At 42.3% G+C, this 20774-nt stretch overlaps 1 protein-coding gene across 1 annotated transcript in view; it reads right to left on the reverse strand.

Annotated features, from left to right (window-relative positions):
* Nucleotides 1-19856, reverse strand: part of SOAT1 (sterol O-acyltransferase 1) — a 61215-nt gene extending 41359 nt beyond the window's left edge. Inside the window, exons 1-2 of the mRNA XM_030823927.1 lie at nucleotides 19629-19856; nucleotides 9600-9725 (exon numbers count right to left, since the gene is read on the reverse strand). Of these exons, the coding sequence (XP_030679787.1) occupies nucleotides 9600-9717 (118 nt within the window). The 5' untranslated portion in view covers nucleotides 9718-9725; nucleotides 19629-19856. The remainder of the gene's footprint in view (nucleotides 1-9599; nucleotides 9726-19628) is intronic.
* Nucleotides 19857-20774: the final 918 nt, after the last annotated feature.

A 20774-nucleotide genomic window follows, 5' to 3' on the forward strand; every position in this document is an offset into this window, starting at 1 on the left:
AACTTTTAGTTGTTCAGTTTTGGTACCAAATCCTTAAATGTCTTCTATGTTTCTTAATTTTCGCTGTCTTTCATCCTCTTCTCCAACATTTGTGTCAGAGGAAAGAGTAGCCCATCTCTTTTTCAAGACTAACCCTTCAAACTATTATTGTCTTAATCGTTCCCTATTCAAAAAGTTCAACCCACTGAGTCAATTATATTGTCCATATTTACATTCAGAGACAATTTGTCCTTTAAAAATCATGTTTCAGAAATTATGATATGGATGTCATCAATGATACTGAAAATAAAATCTGTAGTTCTTCTACTAACACTTACTTATCAAGTATTACATATTTGTTTTTAAAAAATAATTGAACATCAAACCCATGATTTAACAATTTATTAGGTTGAGAATAAATTTTCAAGTGAATTTTTTAAAGTTACATAGTAATAGTAATAATATAATGGCAAAATAACTGAAATTTGAGAAACGATTTTTTTTAAAAAAACAGTCCTTTTGAAGATCACTTAACCCTCATGACATGCTGCACTTTTCCTTCTAATATAAAATGTTCTGAGAAAGAAGTTTACACTTCTTATCTTTGTTTTCTTGCTAGCCAATAGTTTCCACCCATTTCTGCAACTCTTCTTTCCCTGAAGACGTTACGGCCTCCAAATTTCTAAATCCGCATCCTTGTTAAACCTGTTACAAATTTTAACATATAGTCTTGCTCTGTCACCTAGGCTGGAGTGCAGTGGTACAATCCTAGCTCACTGCGACCTCTAACTCCTGGGCTCAAGCAATCCTCCCACCTCAGCCTCCTGAGTAGCTTTAGTTACAGGCACATGGTACCATGCCCACCTAATTTTTTTATATTTTTGTAAAGATGGAGTCTTGACATGTTGTCCAGACTGGTCTTGAACTCCTGATCTCAAGCAATCCTTCCACCTCAGCCTCTCAAAGTACATGGATTATAAGCGTGAGCCACCACATCTGGCCTCATTTCTATTTTTAAAATAAAGAAACTGAGATTCAAAGAAATTAAACATCTTGTACACTGTCACATGGCCAATAAGTAACTGAGCCTGAAGAAATCCATATCTTCTGACCCCTAGTCATGCAGCATTAAAAAAAAAAAGGCCAGCCAACCTATGTGATTACACTCATAAAAATGACTAAGGAATACCAAGCAGTGACTAATAACCAATTTTCAAGTTGCAGTTCTTTTAACAAATGTTTTCTTCATCTACTTGTGGCAAGAACAGAATTAGCTAACGTGTAGGCACTGACTAGTTTATTGCCTAGAAATTCAAACTCATTTTTAAATCCTGATTGTTTTCCAAAAAACTCTCATTGACCATGTCTTAGAATACCTACATTTCAGCTTCACTTTGTTCTCCACAAAGCGATACAAAAGTCACTTGAAAAATCACCTTTATGTCCATAGTATGGTTAGGCTTAGGAGTATTTCTTGAAAGAGTGAATCACTTTTCAATCTTAATAATAAAAGGGAAGATGATAGTAAAATCCATCTGTAATCGTCTACTGCTCCACTGACCACAAAAACTTTACAAAGTTCTCAACTACTCACGTCTGCACTACTTCAGAAAAATGGAATCTGAGCCAGAAACGTGGATTAGTATATGCTCATACAGAAACAGAGACTTAATAGATAATGTTGAAACAACTCACTAGCCATTTTGGAAAACTAAAAAATTAGACCCCAATGATGAATGCATTGCTCAAAAATAAATTTCACATGGATCAAATATTTCAATATAAAACACCACAAAGGAAAAAAAAAAGTCATTGTTTTCTTTTTTTCATAATTTTGGATGATTTCTAAGCATGACAAAAAAAACCTATAAGCAGCCAGGCATGGTGGCTCATGCCTGTAATCCCAGCACTTTGGGAGGCTGAGGTGGGTGGATCACTTGAGGTCAGCAGTTCGAGACCAGCCTGGCTGACATGGTGAAACCCTGTCTCTACTAAAAATACAAAAATTAGCGTGGCGTGGTGGTACATGCCTGTAATCCCAGCTACTCAGGAGGCTGAGGCAGGAGAATCGCTTGAACTCGGGAGGCAGAGGCTGCAGTGAGCCAAGATCATGCCATTGCACTCCACTCCAGCCTGGGCAACAGAGCGAGACTCCATCTCAAAAAACAAAAACAAAAACAAAAACAAAACAACACTATAACAATTAAAAGAATATTCGATATATAAAAACAAAACATGGCAAAGCATACATACATAAGCAAAGTCAAAAGACAAATCACTAGTTAGAAAATATTCAAAGTACATAATCAAAGGATTAATTTATGTAATATAGAAAAAGCTCGTAGAAATAATCACCACCAGATAAGGAATAAAAGTGAGGAAAGGATATGAACAGGGCTTTTAAAATACATGGTCAATAAATATGAAACAATTTCCCCACCTCACTTAAAATTCATGAGAACAAATTTATGCTATATGTATACTGTTTTTCACCCAACAAATCAGGAGTTTTAAAAGACTGGTAAGATTATTGCCAAGAGTGTGGTGAAACAGTATAGATAGGAATATAAAGTGGCATAACATTTTTTAAAGGAAATTTGATAATATCTAAATTTTAAATGCAAAAGCCCTTTGACCTAGCAATTTCACTTTTAAGAATGTATCCTGGCCAGGTACAGTGGCTCACGCCTGGAATCCCAGCACTTTGGGAGGCTGAGGCAGGCGGCGCACTAGGTCAGGAGTTCTAGACCAGCCTGACCAACATGGTGAAACCCCGTCTCCACTAAAAATACAAAAATTAGCCAGGCATGGTGGCGCACACTTGTAATCCTAGCTACTCAGGAGGCAGAGACAGGAGAATCACCTGAACCAGGGAGGTGGAGGTTGCAGTCAGCCAAAATCGCGCCATTGCACTCCAGCTTGGGCGAAAGAGTGAGACTCTGTCTCAAAAAAAAAAAAAGAATATATCCTATAGGTATACCAGTACAAGTAAGCAATGACGTTGTTTCATGATGCTCTCTGTAGCACTGTTTGTAATACTGCAACTCTGGAAACAGCCTAAGTTTCCATCAATAAGGGGCAAATTAAATAAACCACCAAGCATCTGTACAGCAGAAATACTACACAGGTATTTAAAAGAATTGCATACACTAAATGAAAAGATATCTGAGACTTACAAAGTATAGAAGAAACAAACTGCAGAAGAGATCTTAAATATGATCCCACATGTAAAAAAAAATATTACTTGAGGGAGGAAATATTACTTAATAACTTTCTATAGTGTTTGAATTTTTCAATGAGTATATATTATTTTAAATTTAAAAAAAAATATAAGCATATTTTAGCAATTTGTTTAATAAAACCAAACTTCTTTTTTTTTTGGGACGGAGTCTTACTCTGTTGCCCAGGCTGGAGTGCAGTGGCACGGTCTCGGCTCACTGAAACCTCCGTCTCTCGGGTTCAAGCAATTCTACTGCCTCAGCCTCCTGAGTAGCTTGGATTACTGGCACCTACCACCACGTCCAGCTGATTTTTTTATTTTTAGTAGAGACAGAGTTTTATCACGTTGGTCAGGCTAGTCTCGAACTCCTGACCTCAAGCGATCTGCCCACCTCGGCCTCCCAAACTGCTGGGATTACAGGCATGAGCCACCGTGCCCGGCCATCTGGGAACTATATTACTCAACTGGAGTAACTTTGGCTTCTTTTTCTTTTATCACCACATCTGTATCAACTGTGTAGGCTGTCTGTACATGCAAGAAGATAATTTGTCTTATTACCGCTAAACTGTTACAACATCATATTATCTTGTTTTAAATCAAGAGATAATTTCTGGTAGGAATATTAGAGGATTTCATGTAGATTATAATTCTCAGTTGATATACAACAGATTATAAAAGCTACCTTAGGAACCGGGACAGAAGAGTGGACAGCACTGCCAATAAGATAATACCTTAATGAGGCCAGGCACAGTGGCTCATGCCTGTAATATCAGCACTTTGGGAGGCTGAGGCGGGCGGATCACCTGAGGTCAGGAGTTCGAGACCAGCCTGACCAACATGGAGAAACCTCATCTCTACTAAAAACACAAAATAAGCCAGGCGTGGTGGCGCATGCCTGTAATCCCAGCTACTCGGGAGGCTGAGGGAGGAGAATCGCTTGAACTTGGGAGGTGGAGGTTGTGGTGAGCTGAGATCGTGCCAATGCACTCCAGCCTGGGCAATAAGAGCAAAACTCCGTCTCAAAAAAAAAAAAAAAAGATAATACCTTGATGAACACAGTGCTATATACTCAGAAAGTGCTTTCATATTTGCTATCCTTGGCTTTGCATAAAAGGCAACCTCAGCACTGACAAGCTGTAAGATTTGTCCAAAATCATTCACACAAGTAGGTCATCAGTCAATGACAACATATACAGTAAGACTTCAAGTCCTATTTTTTTTTTTTAAATCTGCAAATCTTCCAGTAGTTAAGACCATTTTTTAAAGAGATGGGGTCTCACTATGTTGCCCAGGCTGGACTCCAACTCCTAGGCTCAAACGATCCTCCCAAGCAGCTCAGACTATAGATGGAAGCCACCACATAGAACATGTTGATACAGTATTTCTGAGAACTGACATCACCTTTACAACAAAACCAGAGCCCCTATTAAGCATCTAGAATGCTACAGTAACCGAACACTGACCATTTCTTCTTGCATGTGTTTTGCTCTCCTCTTCTAGAAGCTGTAGATGTCTATTTAGTTTACCATCCTGATGAAGTTGCATCTACCAACAGTCATGTCATCTGACATTCCTTCAACTACTGTAACTGTATCTATGTTTGAAATGCCTTACCTGACATTGTCATGTCGAGGATTACAAGTGGCAGCGGTAGACATCCCACATAACCCAGGTATACAATCATTTCTGACCAGCCGTCTGTTTTGGCAAACAGTGTTTTCACTCACAACTGCCAACTGCACAGATTTCTTCTTTTGGGGTATTAAAGGTGGTCTTTCTAAATCCAGAAAACCTAGTCGTCTTTCATTTAACATTAAGTATGCAAGTCACTGTTTTTAGTGCTAGAGGTTTAAAGGGAGTTGACTGAAAAAGGTTGAGATGTGCTGGTTTTGAAAAGGAAATGTCTTTATTATGTCCTACTACAACAATCCTCTCTGCCTTGTCACATTAGCATTTGTGACTCCTTGAAATACTTGGTCTAGGTCAGCATATGGTGGTGCTACTTGTTTTTTTTTTTTTTGAGATGGAGTCTTGCTCTGTTGCCCAGGCAGGAGTGCAGTGGCATGATCTTGGCTCACTGCAAGCTCCTCCTCCCAGGTTCACGCCATTCTCCTGCCTCAGCCTCCCAAGTAGCTGCGACCACAGGTGCCCGCCACCGCGCCCAATTTTTTATATTTTTAGTAGAGGCGGGGTTTCACCATGTTAGCCAGGATGGTCTTGATCTCCTGACCTCGTGATCCACCCGCCTCGGCCTCCCAAAATGCTGGGATTACAGACGTGAGCCACCATGCCCAGCTTTTGGTGGTGCTACTTTTAACGCTTCTGGAACCCTCATTAACGAATACCTTCAGTGTGTGCCATTTCACAATGAATTTAACTAATTTCCACCACCTCGGCAGCAGTATAAAAAGGAAACACTGCCCCACTCACCAAATGTATACCAATTACTGCTTGCTATTTGACACTATCTGCTTCTATGCTTCATATCAAGTCCTTTGACTTGCTTCAATGTGCATGTGTCAAATTTAGAGCCACTTTTGTCTTCCTGGGCCCACTGGAGGGTCCCCAGCAAGGGCCACTACCCACCGGCTGCCAGGGCAGTTGGCTGGGCACTGAGAGGCTGTTGGAGCCTTATCTTCTTAATTACTTCTGGCCTTTCCAATTTGCTCTATACTCCTATCCATGAAAACCAACCACAAATCCATCTGTACTACCTATCCCTCCATCCTCTCTGAAAGCAAACAAAACACCACACACACAACACTATACTGTCTTAAAGTCTTTGCAAATGTATACCTCTGTGGCTTGAAAGCTCTCTCCCAGTCTTCTTATCTCAAAGGCCAAACTCAAAATCTACTTCAGTGAGACTTTCCTCCATTCTAAAGCAAGGGCTCCCCAACCCCATCGGTCTCTATTTGGTTACTATAACTCACTTAACTCCTATTTATTTTTATATATATATATATATATATATATATATATATATATTTTTTTTTTTTTTTTTTTTTTTTTTTTTTTTTTTGAGACGGAGTCTCACTCTGTCGCCCAGGCTGGAGTGCAGTGGCTCAATCTCGGCTCACTGCAAGCTCCGCCTCCCGGGTTCACACCATTCTCCTCTCTCAGCCTCCCTGAGTAGCTGGGACTACAGGCGCCCGCCACCACGCCCAGCTATTTTTTTTTTTTTGTATTTTTAGTAGAGATGGGGTTTCACCGTGGTCTCGATCTCCTGACCTCGTGATCCGCCCGCCTCGGCCTCCCAAAGTGCTGGGATTACAAGCGTGAGCCACCGCACCCGGCCTTAACTCCTATTTATAACAAAGGATTGTTTTATATTTGGGTATCTTATGCACACCAACTTCAAGATCCCTATTAACAAACCTGGTACCCTATCTTACATTTAGATCAAAGGTGCTTAACTGACACGAGATTATTAATCTGTTGGCTGGAAGGCTATCATCAAAAGACAGATAATAACAAGTCTTGGTGAGGATATGGAGAAACTGGAACTCTCATACATTGCTGGTGGGAACATAAGAAGGAGTGGCTATTTTGGAAAAGTACTGCAGTTCCTCAAAAAGTTAAACATACATTTACCATGACTCAGCAACTCAGCTCTTACATATATACCCAAGAGAACTGAAAACATATATTCCATAAGCTTCTACACAAATATTCATAGCAGCAGCATTCATAATAGCCAATCATTGTAAATAACCCCCCCGAAATAAATATCAACTGAAAGATAAGCAAACTGTATCATACTTATATGATGAAATATTATTCAGCCACAAAAAAAAACAATGAAGTACTGATACATACTAAAACATACTGCTCAGGAGGCTGAGGCAGGAAGATCGAGGCCAGGAGACCAAGGCAGCAATGTGCTATAATCATGCCTGTGAATAGCCCCGCACTCCAGCCTGGACAGCAGAGCAAGATTTCGCCTCAAATCAAAAAACCAAACAAACATGCAAAACATTATGCTAAGTGCAAGCAGCCAGACACAAAGGCCACATGTTCTATGAATCCCCTTATAAGAAATGCCCAGATCAAGCAAATCCAAAGTGACAGGAAGTATATTAGTGGTTGCTAGAGGCTAAGAGAAGGGAGGAATGGGACTCCTTTCCAGGGTGATAAAAATGTTTTGGAATTAAACAGCAGTGATGGTTCTATAATCTTGTAAATATATTAGCAACCAATTAAAACGGTGACTTTAATGGTATGCAAACATATTACTAAAAAATTAAAAGGAATGGAGGCCTGGCATGGTGGCTCATGCCTATAATACCAGCACTTTGGGAGGTCGGGGCAACCAGATCACTTGCCAGAGTTCGAGACCAGCCTGGCCCACACGTTGAAGCCCGGACTCTTAAAATACAAAAATTAGCTGGGCGTGGTGGCACATGCCTGTGATCCCAGCTACTCGGGAGGGTGAGGCAGGAGGATCACTTGAGCCTGGGAGGTGGAGGTTGCAGTGTGCCAAGATTGCACCACTCCAGCTTAGGTGACAACGTGAGACTGTCTCAAAAAAAAAAAAAAAAAAAAAAAGGGAGGGAAAAAGGAAGAGAAGGGGATGGGGGGAAAGGGAAGAAACAAAGGAGGAAGAAAAGGGGAAGAAAAAGGAGAAAAAGGGCTGGGCATGGTGGCTCACGCCTATAATCCCAGCACTTTGGGAGGCTAAGGTTGGTGGATTATCTGAGGTCAAAAGTTCGAGACCAGCCCTGACCAACATAGTGAAACACTGTCTCTACTAAAAATACAAAGTTATCTGCGCGTTGTGATGCATGCTTGTAATCCCAGCTACTTGGGAGGCTGAAGCAGGAGAATGGCTTGAACCCAGGAGGCAGAGGTTGCAGTGAGCCGATATTGCATCACTGCACTCCACTGTGGGCAACAAGAGCAAAACTGTCTCAAAAAAAAAGAAAAAGGAGAGAAAGAAAGGGCACCTAGACCAGGCTGGGCACGGTGGCTCAGGCCCATAATCCCAGAACTTTGGGATTACTCCCAAAGCACTTACTCCCCAAGGTGAATAAATGTTACAATATGTGAAGAAAGATTTTCAAATTAGCATTACTTACATTAAACCAAAGAGGTTGTTATACTTCTTGATTTAAGCTAACCAATTCAATTTTTAACACTGGCACTAAAACCTGGATTGACTAAAACAATGAACTAGGACAATAAAGAACAATGAAAATACATAGAAATTAGAAGAATTTAGAATCTTTTTAAAAACTTGGGACATAAAGAGAATGATCATATACAGTGACAAAGTTTCAATTAAAATAACCTTTCTGTCCCAAGAACTGGAAGGAACAAACAAGCATGAAGTTTTTAATGTGTGAGAATGCAGGCAAGGGAAACAAGCTGGGTTCTCACTAAGTCCCTAAATCATGGAAGGAGAATTCTCCCCAGTATTGGCTCATCCTCCTTTGCATAAATTTCACATTTTATATCACACTAAAACTAGCCCCTATGCAATATAAATATGTCATATATAGCTAACTAAGAGCCTATCAATAAACCTCATTATGCCAACTCGAGCAGCAATATTTACATTCCTAGTGGGATCCAGCTGTTGATATTTAAGTTTAATTAAATTTAGGTAGGAAAAACAAAACTGTTTCTTTATGAAAAGAGATGAAACGCCAAAGACAAACTGTTTCAGAAGGTTCCACACCTATTTGTTAACTAAACAATCCTCAAATTTCAAATCCTTGTTGAAATCAAACCTTTACAAATGTCACTGCAAAAATAAATACCCTGATGCAATAGATGACATCAATTAGAGTTGTGTTTACAAGTCTATCATTCATAATCATAAACCTTGACCTTAACAACAAAGAACTATCGTATTCCTCTTTGTAGTCAGGCATTAAGCAAACGTGGATACAAGAACTAATAAAGCTCCCTAACTAATCCACTCCCAAGATTTATAGCTCAGTATTGAACTGGGTTAGGCACCCTGCTAATTACTCACATTTTACTCATTATATCTATTACGAGAGTAGTTAATTATAAGAATATTACACTGTGATAAATCTAATTATGCATATGATTTTAGAGGTTTTGTCATTCACTTAACTTGGAGCTCCATAATGGCAAACAAATCCGTACTGATTACTGCTATAGCCCCAGCATCCAGCGGGGGACCTCAGCAATTATTGGTAGGTTAGGTGACTGAATGAATGGTCTCTAAAACACAGCACATACCAATAGATGTCCACTGAATTAATTAACAAGAAAGGACTTATTTTCTAATTGCTTTGTTACTAGACATATAAAACTATCAATACCCATTTACAATAAAAAATTAAAGAGATGGCAATACTTATTCTATAACACTGTATTTGTTCTCTATTTCACTAATTCACCTAAAAAAAAAAAAATTAAGCCTCACCATTACTAGGTGTCTCTAGGGACTCCTTTGCAGGGTTTCTCTGGTCTTCATCTTCCTCAGGATTTTCCCTGGACTTTGACAGCCGGTTTCTTAGAGACATTTTCTCTTCACCCACCATTGTATTGTCTAGGAAAGAAGGTGTAAAAAGCTTTTGTATTAGTCCATTTTCACACTGCTATAAAGACACTACTTGAGACTGGGTAATTTATAAAGGAAAGAGGTTTAACTATCTCACAGTTCCACATGGCTGGAAAGGCCTCAGGAAACTTACAATCATGGCAGAAGACCAAGGGGAGGCAAGGCATGTCTTATGTGGTGGCGGGAGAGACAGAGCAAGGAAGTGCCACATTTAAAACCATCAGCTCTCAGGAGAACTCCCTCACTATCACGGGAACAGCATGGGGAAACAGCCCCCATGATCCAATCACCTCCCACCAGATCCCTCCCTGACACGTGGTGATTACAGTTCGAGATGAGATTTGTGTGGGGACACAGAGGCAAACTATATCAGCTTTGAACTAAGCATCTGGCTTACGTGAATTTCACAATACCACTATATTTAGGAGAGGTGAAATTTGATGATATATTCTCTTCCTTTTGCATTAATCATTTCAAAGCATTTTCTAGGTATAAGATACTCAAGATAACAAATTTGAAGAAATCAGGTCCTATAAAATAATTTGACTGGTTTCGAAGCCCCTTTTTAAACATAGACCCCACTCTTAAAGAACAATTTAGTTGAACAAAGCATTAAGTATGTAAAAGAAAATAAGGATTAAATAGTAATAGGTAACTACAAAGATGCCACAAGGTGGAGTATGATTTAGAAACAAAGTCAATGGTAAAAACAATACCTTAAGTTCAGAGACAGCAGAGATTAGCAGAAGATGTAAAGGTTTCACAGAAAAGGTATTTTAGACAGTCTTGAAGGATGAGAACTGTGCATTCCATGTGCAAGAAAGGATTAAAACAAGGACCTTATAAGCCCTGTTCAGGGAACCATGATGGAATTGAACTACAACAAAAACAGGTTTTTGTTAAGTATCTACTAAGGGCAAGGACCCTGCCAGGTGCTTTAAGTTTTCTCATTTAATATTCATAACGATTCTGAAAAAAATTACCCTCAGTTTTGACACGAGAAAACAATGATTTAAAGTAGTTACTATCAGTGTCCTCCACCCATGTACCAGGAATACACCTGCAGTTGAACAAGTTGAGTTGATAGGAACGCACACCACAGCCCCAGGTACTAGAGTCTGCTTTTCTTCTCATTACAGTAACTTGCCCAAGACCACACAGCTAACGACAGAGCCAGATTTGAACTGGCATTAGTTGGATCCAAACTACAAAGACCACTAAATACTGGGGGAAAAAAGTTGGTAATGGAGAAACATGATGAGGGAAAAGACTAGAAAGGAGGACAGGAGTCAAACTATAAAGGCCTAAGAAATTAGAAGTTTTTCAGGAAGGCAGTGGTGAGACACTTTAAGCATGAAAAAACATGATCAAAGATCAGTATCAACATAGTACAAGGTTTACTCTAAAGCCACGTTTCACTAGCTGGGCATGGTGGCATGCAGCTGTAGTCCCAGCTACTTGGGAGGCTCAAGCGGGAGGATCACTTGAACCCAGGAGTTTGAGTCTGGCATGCGCAACATAGCAAGACCACATCTCAAAATTATTTATTTATTTATTTATTTATTTATTGAGAAGGAGTATCGCCTTGCCCAGGCTGGAGTGCAATGGCGCAATCTCGGCTCACTGCAACCTCCGCCTCCTGGGTTCAGGCAATTCTCCTGCCTCAGCCTCCTGAGTAGCTGAGATTACAGGTGCCTGCCACCACACGTGGCTAATTTTTGTATTTTAGTAGAGACAGGGTTTCACCATGTTGGTCTTGCTGGTCTCCAACTTCTGACTTCAAATTATCTACCCGCCTTGGCCTCCCAAAGTGCTGGGATTACACGCATGAGCCACCGCACCCGGCCAAAACAACAATTTTAAATAAAAAGTAAAGCAGTGTTTCACTATGTGATAAAGCTTTCAAGAGTCTAAAGCAAGAAGAAAACAACTGTAAAATACTCATTACATTATTTTAAACCTACATATATTTAAATTCCAAGACTACAGTCTTTCTTAATTTTTATATTAACATATCCTTTTCTGTATAAAAGGATGAAATATAGTACATGGTGGGTTTAGTTGTTTTTCAACTATCACAGCTTGGCAAAGTAAAAATCTGACAAATCTAGATCAGCTTTCTTCTAATTATTTCTGAAATCAAACAAATGAAACAATTGTGGAACAGCAGATGAATATATCAAGTAGAAATGTTATGATATCATAAGATCTAATCAAGAGGAACTTAAGGGAAAAGTCAGGGCTAACTAATCAGCCCAACTTACAATGGTCCAATTCTGTGTAAAAGTGACAGAGGAAGCCAAAAGAGCATCTATCTCTTCATCAGAAATGATGAGAGAAGTGAGAACTGAAAACTAAACTTTGAGGGACGGCCTCTAAGTAGAAGAAATCAGGGAAGAAAAAGAAAGATGCAAAAGGAACCAAGATGTTTCAGTAAGAGAGGAATTTTACAAGGAATAATGCGTTTTTTTTTTTTTTTTTCTGGTCAGATGAACAGAGACTTTTTTTTTCTGGCCAGATGGGGAATTTAAAGTAGATACTCTTTCAAAGAGCATATAGCAAAAGTTTAAAGCATAAAAGACAGCAAAATGAGGCCGGGTGCGGTGGCTCACGCCTGTAATCCCAGCACTTTGGGAGGCTGAGGTGGGCAGATCATGAAGTCAGGAGATTGAGACCATCCTGGCTAATACAGTGAAACCCTGTCTCTACTAAAAATACAAAAAAAAAAAAAAAATTAGCCAGGCCTGGTGGGGGGCGCCTGTAGTCCCAGCTACTTGGGAGGCTGAGGCAGGAGAATGGCATGAACCTGGGAGGCGGAGCTTGCAGTGAGCTAAGATCATGCCACTGCACTCCAGCCTGGGCGACAGAGCAAGACTCTGTCTCAAAAAAAAAAAAAAGACAGCAAAATGATTAAAAAATAAATGCCAGATTAAAGTTTATTACCCAAGCCCTACGAAACAGTATAGCACAGTGCAATATTTCTCAAAGTAGAATAATAACAGCTGATTTTTTTTTTAGTGCTTATGTATTTTACATGTATTATTTTCTTCTCAATAGAATCAAGACAGATACTATTGTTATTTCCCAAATATTCTTTGGCCACCATGCATCCCATATACTCTTCCCTGTCTATAGAAAGCTATTTCTCCTCTACCCTTTCTTTATATAGCTAACTCCTACTCAAGCCTTCAAAGAATCACAGCCGCAGCAGTAATAGAATTAATACCAACAGTTCTGATTTAATGAGCACCTATAATGTACCTCCAGGCACTGTGCTGCTAAACTTTTTACACTACATTTAATCTTTTTTTTTTTTTTTTTTTTTTTTTTTTTTTATTTTTTTTTTTGCACACAAAAACAATAAACATTTTCTAAAAATACATACAAACAAAAAGATGCGTATCAAACATATTAGGAAGGTTACACATGGGAAGTCGGGGAATAGAAATGGGGGGTGGGAGTTAAAATAAGGTAGAGAGGGACTTTATGTGGATCAGTGATAATAACTCAATCCTCTATTTGACAAAGAAGAGGGAGAAGGAAGAGGAAGAAAAAGAAAGTGGGATAAAGGATCAGAAAGGAAGGAAAATAGAAAAAATTAGAGTATGACTCCAGGGTAGACCTGTTTTGTTGTCACTGAGTTGGTTGGTTGGTTTGTCTGTTGTATTTTTCATGTTTCGCCAAGTTGGCCAGACTGGTCTCGAACTCCTAGCCCGAAGTGATCAACCCGCCTCGCCCCCCAGAGTGCCGGGACCACAGGCGTGAGCCACCACGTCCAGCCCCCACATTGCTTCTGGCCTCCATGGTAGACCTCCCAGACGGAGCGGCCGGGCAGAGGCGCTCCTCACTTCTTCCCAGACACGGGGCGGCCAGGCAGAGACGCTCCTCACTTCTTCCCAGACACGGGGCGCCGGGCAGAGGCGCCCTCACTTCCCAGACGGGGCGGCCAGGCAGAGACGCTCCTCACTTCTTCCCAGACGATGGTGGCCGGGCAGAGGCGCCCCTCACTTCCCAGACAATGGGTGGCCGGGCAGAGGCGCTCCTCACTTCCCAGACGATGGGTGGCCGGGCAGAGGCGCTCCTCACTTCCCAGACGGGGCGGCCGGGCAGAGGCGCTCCTCACTTCCCAGACGGGGCGGCCGACATTACATTTAATCTTTACAACCTTAGATAAGTATTATCCTCATTTTACAGATGAGTTTAGGGAAGTGATTTAACTTGTCCCAAATCATATAATTCTCCAACAGCAGAACTAGAATTCAAAACAAAGACTAACAGATTCTATAACCTGCCCTCTAATTGCTAGACTGCTTCCAACTCACACCCTCTGAAGTTTCCTTTACCACCACCTCTCATCTCACCCTCTCTGTGGTCCCACTACACTGAGCATCCTGTCACATGTTGCATTGTCCTATAATCAGAGAGCAATACTCTGTCTCTTATATTAGGCTTAAGTTCTCAAAGATAGGGATTACATAGTATTTTCTGTAAGTCTCCCTCAAATCTAGTGTGGAGTACCTGGAGTACAACAGGCAGGCATTAAGAGAGAAAGCAAATATACCAGTTAATATGTAACCAATTATTCTAAGCACAACATAGTCCCCAACTTATGATGGTTCAATTCAAAATTTTTCAACTTTATGATGGTGCAAAAGCAACATGCATTCCGTGGAAATCATATTTTGAGTACTCATACAACTATTTGTTTTTCACTTTCAGTTTAGTATTCAATAAATTACATGAGATAATGAACACTTTATTGTAAAATAGTCTGTGTTCAATAATTTTGCCCAACTGTAGGCTAATATTAAGTGTTTGGAGCATATTTAAGGTACACTAGACTAAAAATACCCAAAAAAAATTTAGCCAGGTGTGGCAGCAAGCACCTGTAATCCTATCTACTCAGGAGGCTGAGGCAGGAAAATCGCTTGAACCCAGGAGGCGAAGGTTGCAGTGAGCACAGGTGGCACCACTGCACTCCAGCCCGGACAACAGAGTGAGACCCTGTCTCCAAAAGAAGAAATATAAAAAGGGGGTCCTTGGTAATAAGATGAGGAACCATCAAGCTACTCTAGAGGAAACCTTACATCAAAAGCTAAAACAGGGCCGGGCATGGTGGATTACACCTGTAATCCCAGCACTTTGGGAGGCCGAGGTGGGCAGATCACAAGGTCAGAAGATCAAGACCATCCTGGCTAGCCCAGCAGGGTGAAACCTCGTCTCTACTAAAAATACAAAAAATTAGCCAGGTGTGGTGGCAGGCACCTGTAGTCCCAGCTACTCAGGAGGCTGAGGCAGAAGAATCGCTTCAACCCAGAGATGGAGGTTGCAGTGAACCCTGATCACGCCATTGCACTCAAGATAAGTTAGATAAGTCACTTCACAACTTAAACCCCTTCAAACATCATAAGTCTTTACCATGATCTAGTAACTCCTGCATTGCCTGCCACTCACCACCACCCATTTAAACACCATCAATCTTTTTTTTTTTTTTTTTTTTTGAGACAGAGTTTCGCTCTTGTTGGTCAGACTGGAGTACAATGGCATGATCTCAGCTCACCGCAACCTCCACCTCCTGGGTTCAAGCGATTCTCCTGCCTCGGCCTCCCGAGCAGCTGGGATTACAAGCCACCACACCCAGCTAATTTTGTATTTTTAGTAGAGATGGGGTTTCCCCATGTTGGTCAGGATGGTCTCGAACTCCCAATCTCAGGTGATCCACCTGCCTCGGCCTCCCAAAGTGCTGGGATTACAGGCGTGAGCCACTGCGCCCGGCATTTTTTTTTTTTTTTTTTTTTTGAGACGGAGTCATGCCATGTTGCAGGCTGGAGTGCAGTGGCATGATCTTGGCTCTCTCATTTTCTCTACTCATTACTTTGGCCTTCCACTGTTTCTTAAACAAGCACACTGGCTCACACCTGTAATCCCAGCACTTTGGGAGGCCAAGGAGGGTGGATCACAAGGTCAGGAGTTCTAGACCAGCCTGGCCAAGATGATGAAACCCCGTCTCTACTAAAAATACAAAAAATTAGCCAGGGGTGGTGGCAGGTGCCTGTAATCCCAGCTACTCGGGAGGCCGAGGCAGAGAATTGCTTGAACCCAGGAGGCGGAGGGTGCAGTGAGCCAAGATCGTGCCACTGCACTCCAGCCTGGGTGACAGAGCTAGACTCTGTCTCAAAAAAAAGAAAGAAAAGAAAAGGAAAGAAAAGGAGGACAGGACATGGGATATTTCACAATTGGGGGACATTAATAGCTATGATTTGATTACATGCACAGTTTTAGGAGGAAGGACAAATAAATATATTGGAGTATGCTGCAAGTAAGTTGAGGAAGTGAAAACAGTGATCATAAGACTAGTCTTTCAAGAGGTCTAGCAGTGAAGGAATCTCTAGTGTTTAGGAAGCAGGTAACAAAGTGCTGAGTGCAGTAGGTGTAGCACATATCTCATTTAACATGTCCATTTTTAAAGATGCAGGAGATTCAGAAATGCTAACAAACTTGTTCAAAGTCACAGGTAACATAAAGCTATTCCCCCCCAGGTAACATAAAGCTAAGTAGACAGCTATTTATACAACACACTGATCGAAAAAGGATTTCTTAAGAATCTAATCTGTGCACGCAATTACATGTTTAGTGTGATAAGCATCTAACTTAAGAAACCAAAACAAAAAGAATTGATTTGAGAAACAAATGAACTTAGAAAGACATGTCAACTTTAGCCTGCCTCCGTGTTCCCATTAATAAAGCTTTCAAAAGAGCCCATAAATCTGTATCACAAATACTGAGTGCCTACTCCAGGTAAAGAACTTTGCCACGGCCGGGCGCGGTGGTTCACACTTGTAATCCTAGCACTTTGGGAGGCCGAGGCAGGCGGATCACGAGGTCAGGAGATCGAGACCACGGTGAAACCCCGTCTCTACTAAAAATACAAAAAATTAGCTGGGCGTGGTGGCGGGCGCCTGTAGTCCCAGCTACTCGGAGAGGCTGAGGCAGGAGAATGGCGTGAACCCGGGAGGCGGAGCTTGCAGTGAGCCGAGATTGCGCCACTGCACTCCAGCCTGGGCGACAGAGCGAGACTCCATCTCAAAAAAAAAAAAAAAAAAAAAAAAAAAAAGAACTTTGCCACATCCCCCTTAGATTCACTGGGGGAAAAGGGACACAACTATGGATAGAATTTACAATCCAGAGCAAAAATTTTTCCCTCTGGCACCCAAAGGTTTGACCTAACACAAGGCTACAACTTTTACATACCACAGAACTGGGTCATTAAGTAATCAGCAAAACTAAAGAACAAGAACAAATTCTCATTTACATCTGTACGGTTAGTATAATCTCTTATTAACCAATGTGGCAAAAAAATGCAAAACAAAGCCATCCTCTTAGAAAAATAGAACTTGGCTGGTCTTTGTTAAAAACTTTTTCCCATAGGAAAAAGGGACTCTTCCCCGGTTAATACAGTAGTTCTCCCATATCCATGGGGGATACGGTCCAAGACTCCCAGTGGATGCCTAGAACCATGAATAACAGTGAACCCAATACACGTTGTTTTTTCCTATACATACCTATTATAAAGTTTCATTTACAGGCCCGGCACAGTGGCTCACGCCTGTAATCCCAGCACTTTGGGAGGCCGAGGCAGACCGATCATCTGAGGTCAGGAGTTTGAGACCAGTCTGGCCAACATAGTGAAACCCTCCCTGTCTCTACTAAAAATACAAAAATTAGCTGGGCGAGCCGGGCGTGGTGGCTCACACCTGTAATCCCAGCACTTTGGGAGGCTGAGGCAGGCGGATCACCTGAGGTCGGAAGTTCGAGATCAGCCTGACCAATAAGATCTGACCAGTCTTTACTTAAAAAAAAAAAAAATTAGCCGGGCGTGGTGGTGCATGCCTGTAATCCCAGCTACTTGGGAGGCTGAGGCGGGAGAATCGCTTGAACCCGGGAGGTGGAGGTTGCGGTGAGCCAAGATCGTGCCATTGCACTCCAGCCTGGGCAACAAGCGCCAAACTCCATCTAAAAAAAAAAAAAAAAATTAGCCGGGCGTGGTGGGACACGCCTGTAATCCCAGCTACTTGGGAGGCTGGGGCATGAAAATCGCTTGAACCCAGGAGGCAAAGTTTCAAAAAGTTAGGCACAGTAAGAGATTAACAATGTATTGTATTAAAATTCACTTGAACATGGTATCTCTCGAAATATCTTACTGTACTCTGTTTCGCACCTCAGGTAGCTGAAACTACAGAAAGCAGTTAAGTGGGGATCACTATTTCTTATTCAAAAGTTCCTTCCTCTGTCCACCAACTTATTCATTCTTTCTTTGGGCCAAGTGCTGGACCAGACCCTGAGAATTAAGAGATAAGATAGGCTAAACCAGCCTTCATGAAATGCACTAGCAGAGGAAACAAAGCAACTAATTCATTACAATTAATGATCAACTTCTGCTAAGGAGAATAGAGTTCATGGAGGGCTTAATGGGGATGGGGTGATTTCCAGAGGAAGTGATATGTAGGCTGATATCTGATGCAGGTATAAGAGTTGGAGGGAGGGAGAGAATACAGCGTTAGAGGTGGAGGAAACTCCTAAAAGCCAAGAGATAGGAAAGAAAATGAAGCTTTCCAGTAACAAAAATAAAGCCAGTGTGGCATGAACCTGGAAAGCCAGAAGGAAAGTGGGCCAAATGAACCAGAGATAGAAAGAGTGTGCTCACTCAGTAGGTCTTTATCCTAAAAGATTGCGAAACCACAGATGGGTTCTAAGCATGTGATTCACTAAAACACGTGCATTTCTAAACGGTAATTCAATGCCACAGAGCTCCTTCCAAAACCCATTCTCACACCCAGACAACGCACAGACTTCCTTAACAAGTCATTCACTGACACCGCCCAACTTTTAAAAAGCAAAAAAAAAAAAAAAAAAAAAAAAAAAGCTTCAAATTGAACTCTACTTCAAGGAAGAGGAAACCAAGTATACTGAAAAAAAAGAAAAAAGTGGTTTAAACAGGTGGCAGCCACTTAAATATTAAAAAGTGACCAACAGGCCAGGCGGTGGCTCACGCCTGTAATCTCAGCACTTTGGGAGGCCGAAGCCGGAGGATCACTTGAGGTCAGGAGTTCGAGACCAGCCTGGTCCAACATGGTGAAACCCCGTCTCTACTAAAACTACAAAAATTACCTGGGCGTGGTGGCGCACGCCTGTAATCTCAGCTACTCGGTAGTCTGAGGCAGGAGAATCGCTTGAACCCGGGAGGCAGAGGTTGCAGTGAGCCGAGATTGTGCCACGGCACTCCAGCCTTGCGACAGAGCCAGACTCCGTCCCAAACAAAAAAAAGTGACCAACGAACTTAACCTAAATATAAATACAGAGAATAAAGTTTATATAGTTGTTTCTCACTTACAAATAACCTTTCAATATACCTATTATTTAAATTACATGACCATTAACACTTAGGGAAAACAGAAACTTACCTACATCCTAATATTTTAGAATAAAACATAAGCTTGCTAATGCCATCCTTCCCTTCACACATTTTCTCTAAATCATTAGAAGGCCGACTTCCTGAGTGCATTTTTGGTTTCGTTTTTTAAAGAATAAAACGTCTTCTAATTCCTAACTTTCTTTACTACTGACTTGAGAGATGCCACGAGATTTGGGGAACACCAAACCAGCGTGCAGGGTTTAAAAGGCTGCCCGTGACCCGTGAGCCTGACGGTAACTTTCCCGCCCTCCCCTCCCCTCCCCAACTCCCCTGCAGTAGACCAGCCTCGCCTTCCCCGCAGCACAGCCCAGGACAAGGCCGGGCCGGAGCTGCTGCCGCCACCGCTTCTCCCTTCCCCGCGGGCTGAGGCCAGTGGACCCATGCGGGAGCGAAGAGAGGCGCGGGAGCACCACCAATACCTGAGGCCCGCGCCCGGCAGCAGGCACTTCGGCCAAGTGAGCAGAGCCGCGAAGCGGTCACAGAGCAGCCAGCAGGAAGGTCGGCTAAAGGAAGCTCTCCTGGAGCCCAGGGCCCGCAACGTCGCCTGCTGAGCGGCAGAGAAGATAAAGCGCCGGACAGCCCGGCCCCTACGCCCCCTGCCTCCGAGCTCCGCTGCGTCACGCGCAGGGCCAGCTCCGGCTGAGCATCCTATTGGTGGTCCCGAGGTTGCCAGGCTCCGCCCACATCCCCGCCCCTTCCCGGGAGCGCGGGTTCCCGGCGCCAGTGCTCTCAGGCTGGCCCTGGCAACCCGCCAAGGAAGCTTCTCACCCGGACATCATGACACCAGCGACAACATCTTGCTTGACACTTCCACCCCAGCGGTAGAATGTGCAGCCAAAACGGGACTGCGACAACTCCCTGCAAGTCCGAAACGGCACCCTGCGTGGTAGCATGGAGCTGCGGGGGCATTTGGCTCCTGGGCCGACTGGAAGAAGCCGCTTCTGGAGCTGTGGATCATTGCAGTTTGAACTGACCATCCAGGAACAACGTAGAACTAGCCAGAAGCAAGAATCGCTGGCTTATCTGCACACCAAGATTCGTGCCTTTATCAGGAGATTCCTTACGCTTTGAAAACCAGCGTCCTTCAGCAACATTCAAACTAGATAAGGGGACAAAACCTGCACCAAATAATAAAACACACCAAACAATGGAACAACTAACTAATATTTAAGGGCCCTTGAGGCCGGGCGCGGTGGCTCACGCCTGTAATCCCAACACTTTGGGAGGCCGAGGTGGCTGGGTCACCTGAGGTTAGGATCGAAACCAGCCTGACCAACATGGTGAAATCATGTCTCTACTAAATACAAAAAATTAGACGGGCGTGGTGGCGCGCGCCTGTAATCCCAGCTATTCGGGAGGCTGAGGCAGGAGGATTGCTTGAACCTGGAAGCCAGAGGTTGCAGTGAGCCTAGATTGTGCCATTGCACTCCAGCCTGGGCAATAAGAGCGAAACTCCTTCTCAAAAAAAGTTTTAAAAATAAAATAAACAAAGGGCCCTTGTGTCTTCATAATCAAAAGAAGAATGATGCAGAGAGATTTGGGACAGAGGTTAAATACAACAGTTA

Source organism: Nomascus leucogenys, chromosome 12, assembly GCF_006542625.1.
Source record: "Nomascus leucogenys isolate Asia chromosome 12, Asia_NLE_v1, whole genome shotgun sequence".
In the NCBI taxonomy this organism is placed as follows: domain Eukaryota; kingdom Metazoa; phylum Chordata; class Mammalia; order Primates; family Hylobatidae; genus Nomascus; species Nomascus leucogenys.